Source organism: Martes martes (genome assembly GCF_963455335.1).
Source record: "Martes martes genome assembly, chromosome: 8".
In the NCBI taxonomy this organism is placed as follows: domain Eukaryota; kingdom Metazoa; phylum Chordata; class Mammalia; order Carnivora; family Mustelidae; genus Martes; species Martes martes.
Window position 1 is genome coordinate 46,450,674 of NC_137895.1, and position 13,794 is coordinate 46,464,467.

The 13,794-nt window shown below is 41.8% G+C and overlaps 1 protein-coding gene across 2 annotated transcripts in view; it reads left to right on the forward strand.

The window, feature by feature from the left end:
- Nucleotides 1-13,794, forward strand: part of PTPRB (protein tyrosine phosphatase receptor type B) — a 113,307-nt gene that overhangs the window by 8,859 nt on the left and 90,654 nt on the right. For both annotated transcript variants that reach the window (XM_080811991.1, XM_080811992.1), the window contains exon 3: nucleotides 2,656-2,912. In XM_080811991.1, the coding sequence (XP_080668117.1) occupies nucleotides 2,656-2,912 (257 nt within the window). The remainder of the gene's footprint in view (nucleotides 1-2,655; nucleotides 2,913-13,794) is intronic.

Sequence of the window (13,794 nt, forward strand, 5' to 3'; positions counted from 1 at the left end):
GAATTAGTCATGTAAGTTGACTAATAAAAAAGTTCTTAGGATAAGAACTTACCAAGTGCTCCTTAGTGAAGAAGAAAAGTAAGCATAGGTTGACATGCTAAGACACATAATTACATGCTATGTATTTGGAAGCTTGTTTTTGTCCTAACCCATCATTAAATTTTTTTTTTTGTTGAGGGTCTGAAAGCTAAAATTGTCATAAGTGGTAGTCAACTCAGAGGATCAGCATTGGCCAAAGCCCAAAATAACCAAAATACTAATCACTACATACAGAAATTTTTGCATCCCAATGGCAGGCAAATGTCTGCTTGAAGGAACATTCTAGCACCTAATTCAATTAAGACTGCAAAATTAAGATTGCTTCTTAGAGTTTATCATAAAGGAATATTGCTAACAGAACAGTGGGTTTGTCATGTAAAAAAACGGCCTAGGGATAAATAAATCTGGTCTATGTTCAGAGAGGTGACATGGGCACAATAACAGTGGGAGCAGCACAAGATTCAGAAGGAAAAAAACAGAAACTAGTGGGAATGTCCAAAAATCTATCAAAGTTTAGGTCTAGTAGATGTACAAGTAGGATTGTCACATATAGTACAGAACCTCTGATTACATTTGAATTTCAGATACGACAATTTTTTAGTATATATATATTCCCAATATAATATGTCATCTGTAATATAACCTTTACAATACTGTACATTTGAGATATACTAACTATTCTGAATTATGAATTCTTTATCTGAAACTGCAATTTAACTGGACATCATGTATTTTTATTTGCTAAATCTGGCAACCCCATGTACAGGGTTTACATGACCTTTCACATCTCAAGAAAAGGATGCTCGATAGTCATGATTATTTCATTAACCTTTAAGAGAACTGTTGGTGTTTACATCGTCCTAAATTTTTAAAATACCTTTTCTCTTTTCATTCTCTTTTCGTGCCTTATCCCCCTCTACATTATTGTATAAATTATGTCAATTGAGATCAGAATGGAAATAAATGAGATTCAAACGAGGGCTCGATAAGGTGGACCAGAACAAGGGATAGGCAAACTTTAATAGCTGCTTCAGGGGATTTTCACAGCACATAGTAGTTCCTTAACAAATTGTTGTGGGGCGCCTGGGTGGCACAGTCAATTACACATCTGACTCTTGGTTTTGGCTCAAGTCATGATCTTAGGGTCGTGAGATGGAGCCGGGGTCGGCTCTGTGCTCAGGGTGGGGTCTTTTTGAGTTTCTCTCTCTCTCATTCTCTCTCTGCCCCTTCCCCATGCTCTCACACTCTCTCTCTAAATAAATAAATCATTAAAAAAAAAAAGAAAAGAAGAAGAAATGGTTGAATGAACCACTAAAGGAGCAGTGAAAAATAAAACCTTTTTTCTGCCAGTCTGTAAACCAGAAACTTTTCAAAGTTATAGTTATAGTTATCTAAGTGAGTAAGATTTTATATCCCAGGACACATAATGGAGTTGATAGGAATATCTAAACATACCACCTAGGCCCATAATTTACAGACCTTTCCAGGGCTTCATATTACACAATTGTTCTCTAGGTTACACAAAGTGTGGTCCAGAGACCATCAGGGCCAGCACTGGCATCTCCCGGGGCCTTGTGAGGCATGCTGTCTCTGACAACGTTTACTGAATGAAAGATCATATTAACGAGAGTCCCAACAGATAGAGAGCACATTTTTAAATTATGGGTAGGGGCGCCTGGGTGACTCAGTGGGTTAGGCCTCTGCCTTTGGCTCAGGTCATGATCCCAGGGTCCTGGGATCGAGCCCCACATCGGGCTCTCTGCTCAGTAGGGAGCCTGCTTCCTCCCTCTCTCTCTGCCTGCCTCTCTGCCTACTTGTGATCTCTGTCTGTCAAATAAATAAATAAGATCTTTAAAAAAATTTTTTTTAAATAAATAAAATAAAATTATGGCTAGGTGAAGCTAATTCATAAATCAATTATCTTTAAATATGGGCAATTCAGTCTTGCAAAGTAGAGCTATAAATTAATCCCACCAGCTCATAAGTTTTGAATCAACTGACCGTCCTTCCAGAAGACAGGGAGCTTAGGAACTATAACTGTCCCAGGATCTGGTACTCACACAATTAACATTAGAAACAATTTACACTGTGGTAAAAGAAAGTCGTTATTTTCCTGGGAGTCATCAGTCTTCATGACGATGTTAGGTAAGTTGTTAGCTGGGATTCTCAACCTGGTATTTTGTTTAATGACCCCTTTGAGAAGTTGAACAAAAGCTATGAAAGTTCCCCACAGCAGAAAAGTATACATGGACATATATTCAGGACCTGGCAGGAAGTTTCTCGAGATTCATGGACCCCAAGAAGTAAATTTCGTGTCTCCCTCAATGCTCATAGAGTACATTTAATTCTCTCTTCTACACACAGCTGGGGATTTCTGGTAGCAGTCTCCACATCTCCCCTGACACTATGATATCAAAAAATGGATAAAGGATGGGTGGACTGCACAGGGCAAATGAGCAACGTCACACTCCCAGACCTTTGATTTTTCATGTAACTGAAGTGCATCCACATCCCTGTTATGAGAGATGTCTTCTTTTACTAAAGTCAAATTGCTTTTAGGTGAAGAACCCACAAAACATGAAGCTAACTTTAGCAACTGTCCTTTCTTTACCTCAGCTGGCCTGGGAGCAGAAGTTTCAGTAAGGAGCACTAGAAACACGGCCCCACCCCAAATCCCCACTACTTTAAATGCAGTTCCATATAGCCTGGAGCACCTTATTAGGAACACCACAGAGGCCTTCACCAGAAGTACGACAGAACGCTCCAGCCACAGCAGCAGACAGAGGCAACACCCCAATCTGCAGCTGACCGGAATTACAGAGACACCTTGGGTTCCCTGGACTAGTCAGCCCTTCTCCAGCACCACGGAACAGGTAAGGGGAGAATGGGTGTGGAGGGTGACTTGGAAGGGTCTCGGAAAGTCCATTGCTTGAAAAGATTTGCTCGACTGGCAATGCCACTACTCAAGTGGGTGGCTAGGTCCTCTGTGTCCTAGCTGCTAATGATGCATGAATGCATTTAAGGTGATGAAAAAAATCTTTGAGATAGAACTAAATACTCTACATCTTTATAAGGTAAAGATAATTAGGCTGAGATGTCAAAACCGCACTCCTGCAGGCTGGCCACATTGCTGAACCAAAGTCGGGGTTCACAGTCCTAGGCATAACCTAAAAACAGGAAGTAGAAATTGACATTAGTACCTTGCAGATTCCCTTGTGTCTATGTCACAATCTTTCATGCTCATAAGGGAGTGGAAAGAGTCACAAAGCAATGGAAGTTTCAGGAATCTATGATTGATTTGTGAATATGGTCAAATACGCTAAGTCACATAGCAATTCCACCTCAGCAACCACAAAAGGACAGATGGGTCCAATGGCTGGGGGGCAGTGATCATGCGGTGGTAGAGTCTGCTCAAGTAGTATTTCAGTTTGAAGTGTTCATCCCTTCGGTTCTGCTTACCACTCAAGGTTCTAGGCCACCGTTTGGAGCAATAATAGTATAATTCCAAAAGTGTAATTTGCAAAGGCAAATAAAAAATGCTGTTTCGTTTGGCAGTGTTCAGCCATTTTCTAATAAACCAAATAATTAAAGAAAGTAGAAGTCCAACACGATGCATAAGACCTAACACACATTTTAGGTGCTTTCTTTTGCCTTGTGCAGAACTTGCTATTGGATGATCCCTGGCTAGTAAGCACATACTTCATCATTAATCACAAAGCAAACATGACCTACATTGAGGGACTTGTGGAACTTTGTTTTTGTCTCCACTTTTCCTTTACTTTAAATCTTCCCTGAAAAGTGGTGCTTCCCTTGCCTCTGAGTAGAATTTAGAAAGGCCTCACAACTTTTCTGGATGCTCTTTATATCACTTCAAAACCCAACACTCACTCTCAATCCATGAACAAACATATTTATTTCAGGAAGTAACCCAAACTCTGAATTCAATTTAAATGTTAGCCTTTCCGCTCCTGTCACCCCATCCCTTTGGGCTTGAAGTCGGTAAAGGGAACTTGACCAAAATCTCCCACTTCCTACCTAGCTTTTTGGCCACCTCTCAAGTTTGATCATTATGGTTTCAGACCTGTCTGGGTTTGGAGAGTGGGGAGGAAATGAGAGCAGGAAGCTAGTAGTTGGGATTGCCATCATGAATCAGCACAGTACTCTCCCTAAACCTCCAGCTCCTGAGACCTTCTAGCCATGGATGTCAGTGAGATTTGCCACTTATTTTGAAACTGGATGCTTCTTGTTGGAGCACCTTCTTGTTTAGGCTGAATGTGTCTCAGCCAAAATGTCATTTTATCCCCCCAAAATGTCATTTTCTAACATCAGTTTGTAAGAGTATTCACTTACATCTGAAAAAATATATATATATATGTAATTTTTCACAACTAATACACACAAAATTAAGTGTATATTTTAAGTATATAGCATATGTTATATACATATATATCGGTACAGAAAAAGAACTAAGCACAGATTATACTGTTATATATCATATATATTATATGATATATATATATCATATATCACTATACTGATATCTATATGAAGTATGTCAAATAAGAAACATACTGAATAAAAACTGTAATAGAAACATATGTGCCTAAAGACTCAGGGATTGCCTTTTAGCAAAAATATTTTCCCATTTTTGCTTGCATTAAACCATTGTGAAACAAACACAGAGAGAGCTCCCAGAGGTGGTCAGGCTCTACTGGGATGAGTCAAGGGCACCCTGCTCCAGATCTCTGGTGCAGGCACACTAGCCCTTGGGTCAACCTAGCACCGTGTTATAGGACACACATGACCCAGTGCCCGAGTTGGATTTATAGGATCAGGTCATGGTAAATACAGAGCAGGGTATGTTTTGGGTTTTGTTTCTTGGTCTTTTTCTAAAGTGAAATACACTGCAATGTTTATGAGCTTCCGGATGGGGCACCAGAATGACTACGTATCAAGTAGTCATCAAGTCATGACTCATGTCCTCGTTTTTCCTTGAAGCTCAGGCAACATCTTAACTATGTCTTGGGAAGCGAGTGTGTAAAAGCTATGCTCCTTCCAAAGGCAGTTTCTAAAATTGCAGTTTCCATGACTCCAATGCTTTAGTCAAGGCATCTCTGCTAGATCATCATTTGATTTAGGATGAGCATCTACTCTGTAACAGTCAATTATAAATATCTGTAGTTAGATATTTGGAGAGGAAAAGTCACTTGAGAGGTAAAATGCCTGTCCTTTGAAAGTAATTTGGAAAGGTCCTCTATTTCAATAATTGCAAGAGCATATGAAAGAAATACAATTATTCAACTTAATTGCTTGGAATTCAGTTAAAAAGAAATTTTTTTTTACTTGTGTGTCAGTTATTTCTTTTATCAGATAGCACCTGGTCTGTGATGATTCTGAATTGTCTTAGTATAACTAGGCTGTGAGTTACAGTGGTCTGTCATCAGGTGATGATGGGAAAAATCTGAATGGGAAGATAGAAACTGTGTTTATTCAACTTTGCATCTCTAGCATCTGAATGTAGTGCTTAATACATTATAAAGTTTTTTGTAGAAAGGTAAAGAACAGTGTGGAATGGAATGAAGCAAAATGGAAGGGAGAGTGGGATGGCAGGAAGTGCCGTGGGGTGGAATGAGGAGGAATGGAGTGAAATGGAATGGAATGGAGGAGAGTGGAACGAAATGGAATGGTAGGGAGTGGAGTGGAGTAGAGCACAGTGTGGAGAAATTGAATGGGGAAAATGTAATGGAGTCCTAGGAAAATGAGTCGATTGAAGTGATATGGAAGTGGGTAGAATTGTTGACCCCTTAGTTAGCAAATGACCCATATACCATCAGTGCCCAGGTATGATGGTCATGTTGGATGGCCATGCACTTTTTTATTGCCCTAGTGTTTTAAATTTTGTGTGTATCTAGAGTTTAATATGTTTAATACATAATAATATAGTGTTTCATTCAGGAGCTAGTTCTCCAGTTCCTTTTCCTCCTTTCTAATTCCCACCCCCCATTTCATCTTTTTTTTTTTTTAAGATTTTATTTATTTATTTGACAGACAGAGATCACAAGTAGGCAAAGAGGCAGGCGGTGGGGGGGCAGGCTCCCCGCTGAGCAGAGAGCCCGATGCGGGGCTTGATCCCAGGACCCTGGGATCATGACCTGAGCCTAAGGCAGTGGCTTAACCCACTGAGCCACTCAGGCGCTCCCCCCCATTTCATCTCTTAATCACCCTTCAACTTCCCCCCAAGAAAATTATGAGAAGGGGAAGAGACATTGATGACTGTTCAATTTAATATCTTCAGAAAATGTTCATCAACTCAAAACAAACATTTCTTGAGGACCTAACTAGTGTCAGAACAGAGAGGTTGAGGACTCAATCTTTGAGGTCAAACCCCTGATTCTGCCTCTTACTAGCCAGTGACTTGGCCAATTACTTAAACTCTCTAAGCCTCAGTTTCCTCATCTATAAAATGGAACCTCTATCTCTGAAGCCTCTTGCAAGGAGTGGGAGAGATAATGCATGTAAAATGCTTACTATAGCACTTGGTCCTTAGTAAGCACTTAGGAAATAATAGCTGTTATTGCTAGCTTTCACTGAGACACGAAGATAAATGACAAAATTGTTGCTCTGAAGGAACTCACTATCTGTTGTGGTGTTGAAGGAAATAGGAATATACACAGGCTCTCATGGAATACAAAAGCAGGGCTCCGAACTAGTGTGAGAGTTTCAGGAAATACCTTCTGGCAAAAGGGATAGCTGAACTAAACCTAAAGGAGAATAGAGCGACCTAATAAGAGGTCGAGGAGTGGGAAGGGGAGAGGTGAAGGAACTGGGAGAGGGTGGAATGGAGAGTTGGAAAGTGATTTCAATTCTTACCTAAGATTTGCATTTTAAAGAAACTTGGGTATTTTATCACTTTAATCCAATCGTCAATTTTGTACTCATTTATTTTGTGCTTTCTGTTTGCCTAACCATATGGGAGATGTGAGAATAATAATAGATAAAATCATGGGCACCTGGGTGGCTCAGTGGGTTAAAGCGTCTGCCTTTGGCTCAGGTCATGATCCCAGGCTGCTGGGATCCAGCCCTGCATCGGGCTCTCTGCTCAGCGAGGAGCCTGCTTCCTCCACTCTCTCTGCCTGCCTCTCTGCCTACTTGTGGTCTCTGTCTGTCAAATAAATAAATAAATAAATCTTTAAAAAAAATAATAGATAAAATCATAATACAATGTAGTCAAAATCACTGTGTGTAGGACCCACACTCTGCTAAGAGTGTAGAAAAGACTTCAACAGTATGAGTCCTGTGATCATGCTCACATGTACAGAAATGAAAGATATGTTGATGAAGATCTCAAATACGTGTTTTCAAATGGTGTCTTCGTCCAGAAATAGTCAGTAGTTCCTACTTGTTATTTTAATTAGTGACACTATTAAATTATCTGTCATTCCTTTGGTTCCCATCACATGTAGCCATGAGGTAGAATTTAGAACACTTATCCTGAAATAGAAATCTAGAAAAGAATAAGAACTAAGATACTAAGAATTTATGCTTGGAAATGCTATGTATGTCTTTACTACTAACTAATGTTTATGCAGTGACCATAGTGTTCTAGATTCACAATCAAAGGATGACTTGGGGTTGGAACATGGGGCTGGGAAAGTGGCATGTATTTGTCTTTCCCTTTCATCAACAGTCTTTCTGAGTTATGAGGAATGAGACATGAAGAGATACTGTGCAGTATCTACAAAGAAGAGAATCTGGGAGATAAAAATAATATCTAAGATTTGTGTGCCAGAAACTATGCTAAGCACTTTGATTTACTCTGGGAGGTGGGTATTTGTATCCATTTTCCATCACCGCATAACAAACCATCCCAAAACTTAGTTTAACAAAATGACAATTTACTATTTCTCATGATTTTGTTGATTAGTTGGGTGGTTTCTCTGCTGGTCTCACCTGAGCTTACCCCCGCAGGTGCATTTAGCTTGGAGGGTAAGCTGAACTAAAAGATTCACAATAGCCTTCCTTGCATGACTGGCAGTCAGTGCTGGCTGCAGGATGCGGCATCTCTGTTCTTCTCCACAACCTCTATTCGTCTGGTAGGCTACTGCAGCTTCTTTACATGATGGCTTTGGGGAGTTCTGCAGGAAGACAAAGGTGGAAGCTACAAGCCTCTTGAGGCCCAGGTTCTAGAATCACACATCACATCTGCCACATTCCATGGACCAATGTGGCCAGGTCAGATTTGAAGGTAGGGAAAACAGACCTCACATTTTGATGGCAAGGCTGCAAAGTCACATTGTGAAGGGCCACACGTATTGGGTGGAATGAAACTATAGCCATTAAATAATCTATCATGGTATTTATTATTGTTTTTGTTACAATTATTATTATTATTTTGCAGACACCTAGCTTAAGTTTAAAGAGGTTAAAAACTTGCCCAAGTTCAAATGAGGGAAAACGGTAGATCAAGAAGAAGGTCGCACACACACACACACACACACACACACACCCCTGCACACCTGCTCACTTTACGCTCTCACCTAGAACTCCTGTTCATGAAGGTAAAGACCAATGAGGATATAATTTGAAACAATTATTAGTAAGGCTACTGCCAAGTTGTCCTAGTTGACCCTTTTGGAGCAGATTTTCTCCTACTTTTTTCTTTTCCCCTCGTTCTTCACATGCTCACCTGCCAATGTGAGGGGTCTGCCTTTGGAAGGTTGTAGACTTGGGTCAGTAGGTAGCTTCAAAATTAACTCTGTCCCTCTCTCTTTCCATTGCTCTCTATCCCTCACCCTGGACATGAATTAAATCATCTAACACCAGTCACGTGCCTAGCAGTGCTGGAAACCTCTGTGTGGTTACTGTTAGCTAGTGTTGTTATCTTTACCATGATGATAGTATTATGCGGCCATGTGTGTCTTTACAGGGACAAAGCTGGTGAAACCTGAAGTTTGTCTACCATGTGAGTTAGGAAATATCTAGATCAGTTGTTCTCAAAGTATGGACTCCAGACCCAGAATTTAGACCTACTGAATCACAAACTCTGAGTGTAGGACCCAGAAATCCCTGTTTTAGCAAGTCCTCCAGGTCACACAGATGCCCTTGAAGTTTAAGAACCACTGACCTAGGGACGCCTGGGTGGCTCAGTTGGTTAAGCCGCTGCCTTCGGCTCAGGTCGTGATCCCAGAGTCCTGGGATCGAGTCCCACATCGGGCTCCTTGCTCAGCAGGGAGCCTGCTTCTCTCGCTGCCTCTGCCTGCCTCTCTGCCTGCTTGTGTGTACTCTCTCTCTGACAAATAAATAAATAAAATATTAAAAAAAAAAAAAAAAAGAACCACTGACCTAGAAAATCTGGTCCCTGATTAATAACATCTCCCTCATAGAGTTCTAGATACCTTAGTTTCCCACCACTGATGGCACTTTGGTATATTGTGTTATGAGGGGGTGGGTCAGGATGCTACAAAAGTTCGATAATCAAGTAGTGGAAATTAATTTATCTAATCATAGCCTCCTGCTGTTCCTTCCCAGAGGGTATATTCTGTAAGGAATGGGAGCTTGGTTGGTTAGAGCGGAGCCTGGGCAGATAGGGAATGGCATCTAGACCCCAGGGTCTTTGTGGTAATTAGAAAAGGATGTTTCCAAGCAGACAGTTCCACCATGAATGCCCAAGACATGGTAATGGGACATGGGCTGGATTCCAGCCCCATGCACACTCTTAGCCAGGCCTCCCCATATCCCATCCCCACTAAGATAAAGTGAGTCTTTGTGCACTGGCCCCCTTGCAGATGAAGCCAGATGTAGGTGTCAGAAGTGTGCCCGCGTAGTCCAGCCATTCGCCATGGGCAAGGTGAGACGGACAGGGCTGGAGACAGCAGGAAGTCAGTCTACTGGGGGACCTGAGCCATGGGGGGCAGGAGGAAGAATCAGTATGAAGTGGTCTCCAAAGGAATAGAGGGTGGACTTTGGACTTCACTTTAGCTTCAAAATCTGACCCGCCTCTATCTGTTGTCTGAGTAGTGGACTCTAAAGAGAAGTCCAGTCTGGGCCCCCTCTCAGCCATGTGACCGTGACGGAGATGGTGTGATGAAATGGTAAGGGCTAGGGCTCCCATGTCACAGGAACCTGGCTTAAATCCTGGGGGTGGCATCTACCAGTTATTCAACTCCAGTCATAATTGCTTCCTCTTTAAAATAAGGCTAACTAAGGGTACGCTGCCTCGTAATGCCATGTGAAGATTTCCATTGGATTGAGTGTGTGGGCCATTGGCCACATGTGACAAGTAGCCGATCATGGTAACCATTAACACCAGCTTCTTGTTTCTGCTTCATCATTCCCACCCTGCCTGCTTCACCGAGTTGTAAGAACCAGATAAGCTGACATCACCCCACGAAAATGCCTTGAGAGGGCTACCATGTTGAACACGATTTAAAAAAAAAAAAAAAATGTTCCCGGTTGGTTCAGATTCTGCTAAAGATCCATGAATCTTGTTTGAAGGCACACCTCCTTCCTCCGCACCCTGCCCTGGCCTGGGAGAGGGACCGCATTTCCTCCATCATGAATAGCCATTGTGGTGCTGTTCTGGCCTGAACTGTTCTGTGCTTCCTTCCATTCGGCCTTCAAAGAGATCACAGCCCGCTGTGAGACTCCAAATAAGTAACGAGGCAAACGCACAAAATCCCCACCTCCTCCTACCTCCCTCAAGTCTGGGGTAACCCCCTTTATTGTGTTACTTCAAGTCTAGAGGGGAGGTATCCCGCTGCCACCGCTGAAGAGAGGACAATACTCCCCCTTTGCCCAGAGGGAGAAGTGCAAAGATATAGCAAATAACAAAACAAAGACAAAAAACCGAAAGACAGAACCCGAAAACCATTCCCTAATCATTCCTCATGACCAAGGACTCTTACTAGATTGTCTAGTGTGCTCAGAAACAATACAAGCAGATTCTGAAACTGCTAACAGGCAGAAAGGTCATTCTAGGGAGTAGTATCTTATGGAAGGGATGTGTTCCTACAGACCCTAATTTATAAATTAGCATCATTCAAGCCCAATGCTGATGGAGAGTTTTCTAGTTTGCCAGCTAATGGGGATTGCCATGTGCCAATAGTATAATAGGGTCTATAATTCACTTGAATTTAAAGCCCGCCAGCTTTAAAATCTCAAGGATTTTTCTTTTCCCTGCTTTTCTTTTCATTATGATTTGCATTACTTTCTATTTTGTGTGCACAAAAGACTATGCTCATATTTTGTCACAAAATAAATCATGTACATAGAAATGCAACCATGAAACAGAACATGTGCATTGACACGTGCTCCTTAATTCTCCAGGATTTCTCTGGCACCTTGGTTTCCCTGAGTAGATAAGGGCTGATGCAGCAAGGGAAAATAGCAAAGAAAAGGGAAAATGATATCAAAGGAGAAAGGGGGATGTGCTAATTGACCTAGAAAGTCTGTGGCTCTCAGGCCTGGCCTTACATACATCAGAATCGTCTGGGAAGAGTTTTAAAGATACAGATTCTAAAATTCTGCCTCAGTCCTACTGAATCAGCATTTACTAACACAGGGGGTCAAAATCTCCCCCTTGATTGTAATACACGATTAGTTTTGCGATCCCTTGGAGAATAACTGAATAATCAGCTTGTTGGAATGAGCACCGCAAGAGAAGGGGAAAAGTCCTGCTGGAGAGGTATAATCCGAATTGAATTGTAAGGAAATATCCAACAAATGCAAACGGAGGACAATGCTATAGAAACAACTGACCCATATCCTTCAAAAAGGTCAATGTCACAAGCATCATTTCAAAAGCCTGAGGAATTGGAATTGGAATTTAATCCAGATTAAAGAAGATTAAGAGACTTGACAATGAAATGCAATAGAGGACCCTAAGCTGGATCCTTACTGGGGAGAAAAAAAAAAAAAAACACAAAAAACAAAAACAAACAACAACAGAAAAAAAAAAACCCAAACACTGAAAAGGATGTTATTGAGACAAATAACAAAACTGAAACATGGATTGTGGATTAAAGTATTTTAACAATTGGGAATTTCATGAATTTGATAACTTCACTGAGACGACACGCTTCACTCAGGATATACGCGATGAACTCTGAAAGTTTAGTTCAGGTAAAAGCAGTATATATGGAGAGAAGGAGAAAATGAATGTGGGGAAATGTTAAAACAACAACAACAGAATTGGTCTGGGTAAGGGCATATAGAAGCATTCTGTACAACTCTTACAATGCGTAAGTTTGAAAAAATAAAAAAAATTAAAAAATAAAAAGAGTAGTTTGCTTAATGGGCTTTTAGAGGGTAGAATCCAAGGGATGCTCCTGTGTTAGGGATAGACCAGCGGCTCCGACCCAGACCTGTCCGTCTTGTTCAAGGACAAAAGGGCGAGAAGATGGGGGCAGAGGACGAGGAAAGCAAACACCGTGAAAGAAATGATGATGAGTTTGCAAGAAAGAACAGTAAAGCCAAGAGTCAGAGCTGGCGGAGGAGCCAGTTGGTAAGTCTGAAGATAAGCTAAAGAGCTCTGCAAGAGACAAGTGCCTTAAATCTCTGGAACGTCGCCCAGCTGCCTAGCGACTGCAGCTGCGTATTCCACACACACAATAACAACTGAAAGGGGAAGTGCTATGAATTCCAGTGCTATGTCTTTAAAGTAAAAATCCTTTCTACTCTTCCCACACTTTGGGGGAGCTGGCAACAGAAAACTCCCAGCTCCGGATGCCTGGGTGGCTCAGTTGGTTAAGCATCTTCCTTCAACTCAGCTCATGATCCCAGGGTCCTAGGATTAAGCCCCACATAGGGATCCTTGCTCAGTGCGGAGCCTGCTTCTCACTCTACCTGCCTCTCCCCCTGCTTGTGCTCTCTCTCTGATAAATAAATAAATAAGGTTGTTTAAAGTAAAATAAAATAAAATCTATTTTTAAGAAAAAACACAACTCCCAGTGCTAGATCCAAATGAGATCCCAACCAGGTAAACTTCTGGTTGGGAACTACGTGGAAGGTTCCTCTTTTTCTTTGAATCTCTTCTGTTTTGGATTTCTAACAGATGTTGGCCAGGAAGTACAGCCCATAGGTAGAGCTTTGCCAGGTGCTTGCCCTTCGTCTGTGCATCTGTTAACTTTTGTGTTTGCTCTATTGCTGTCCTTGTGGTCCAGAACAGCACAGCAGTGGAGACAATACTGAAAGAGTGGGCTTTGCTAAGAGTGCTGACCCTAGCGGTCTGAATTAAGTGACCTCCTAATCCTTGGAGAAGCATTAGCTCTTTGACGGAGTAGACAGGGTCTGTCCATTTGGATCAGGGGCTGACTGGTCACTAGTTTATCCCAAGGCTTAAGTACCAGGTATTCTTAGATTCTGTGATGCTAAGGGTTCCGGGTCTGCATTGGAGAGCTGAAGAATGACGTTGTGTTTCAGATTTACAAACACTTAGTCATGCCCTTATTTAGTGGTGGGGCTATGAATGTTTCCTCTGTCAATAGAGGGTGGACACTGAGTCTCCACAACCTGGGGGTGTGAGTTAGATAATGAAGATACACGGGCTCTTTCCTTCACAAGGTTTATAATCTAGGTGACAGTTTTATCATTACATTATTGTAAAACATGATAAGAACCTTTGATCTTCCACTTTGATCACCATCAGCCCCAACATCCAGGGGACTACAGGATGCTCTGCCTCGCTCCTCCAGCAAAGAAGGGGGTGCTGTGGGGTGGGGGAGCTGCAGCGAAGAAGCAGGCAAGAATGTGGACCCA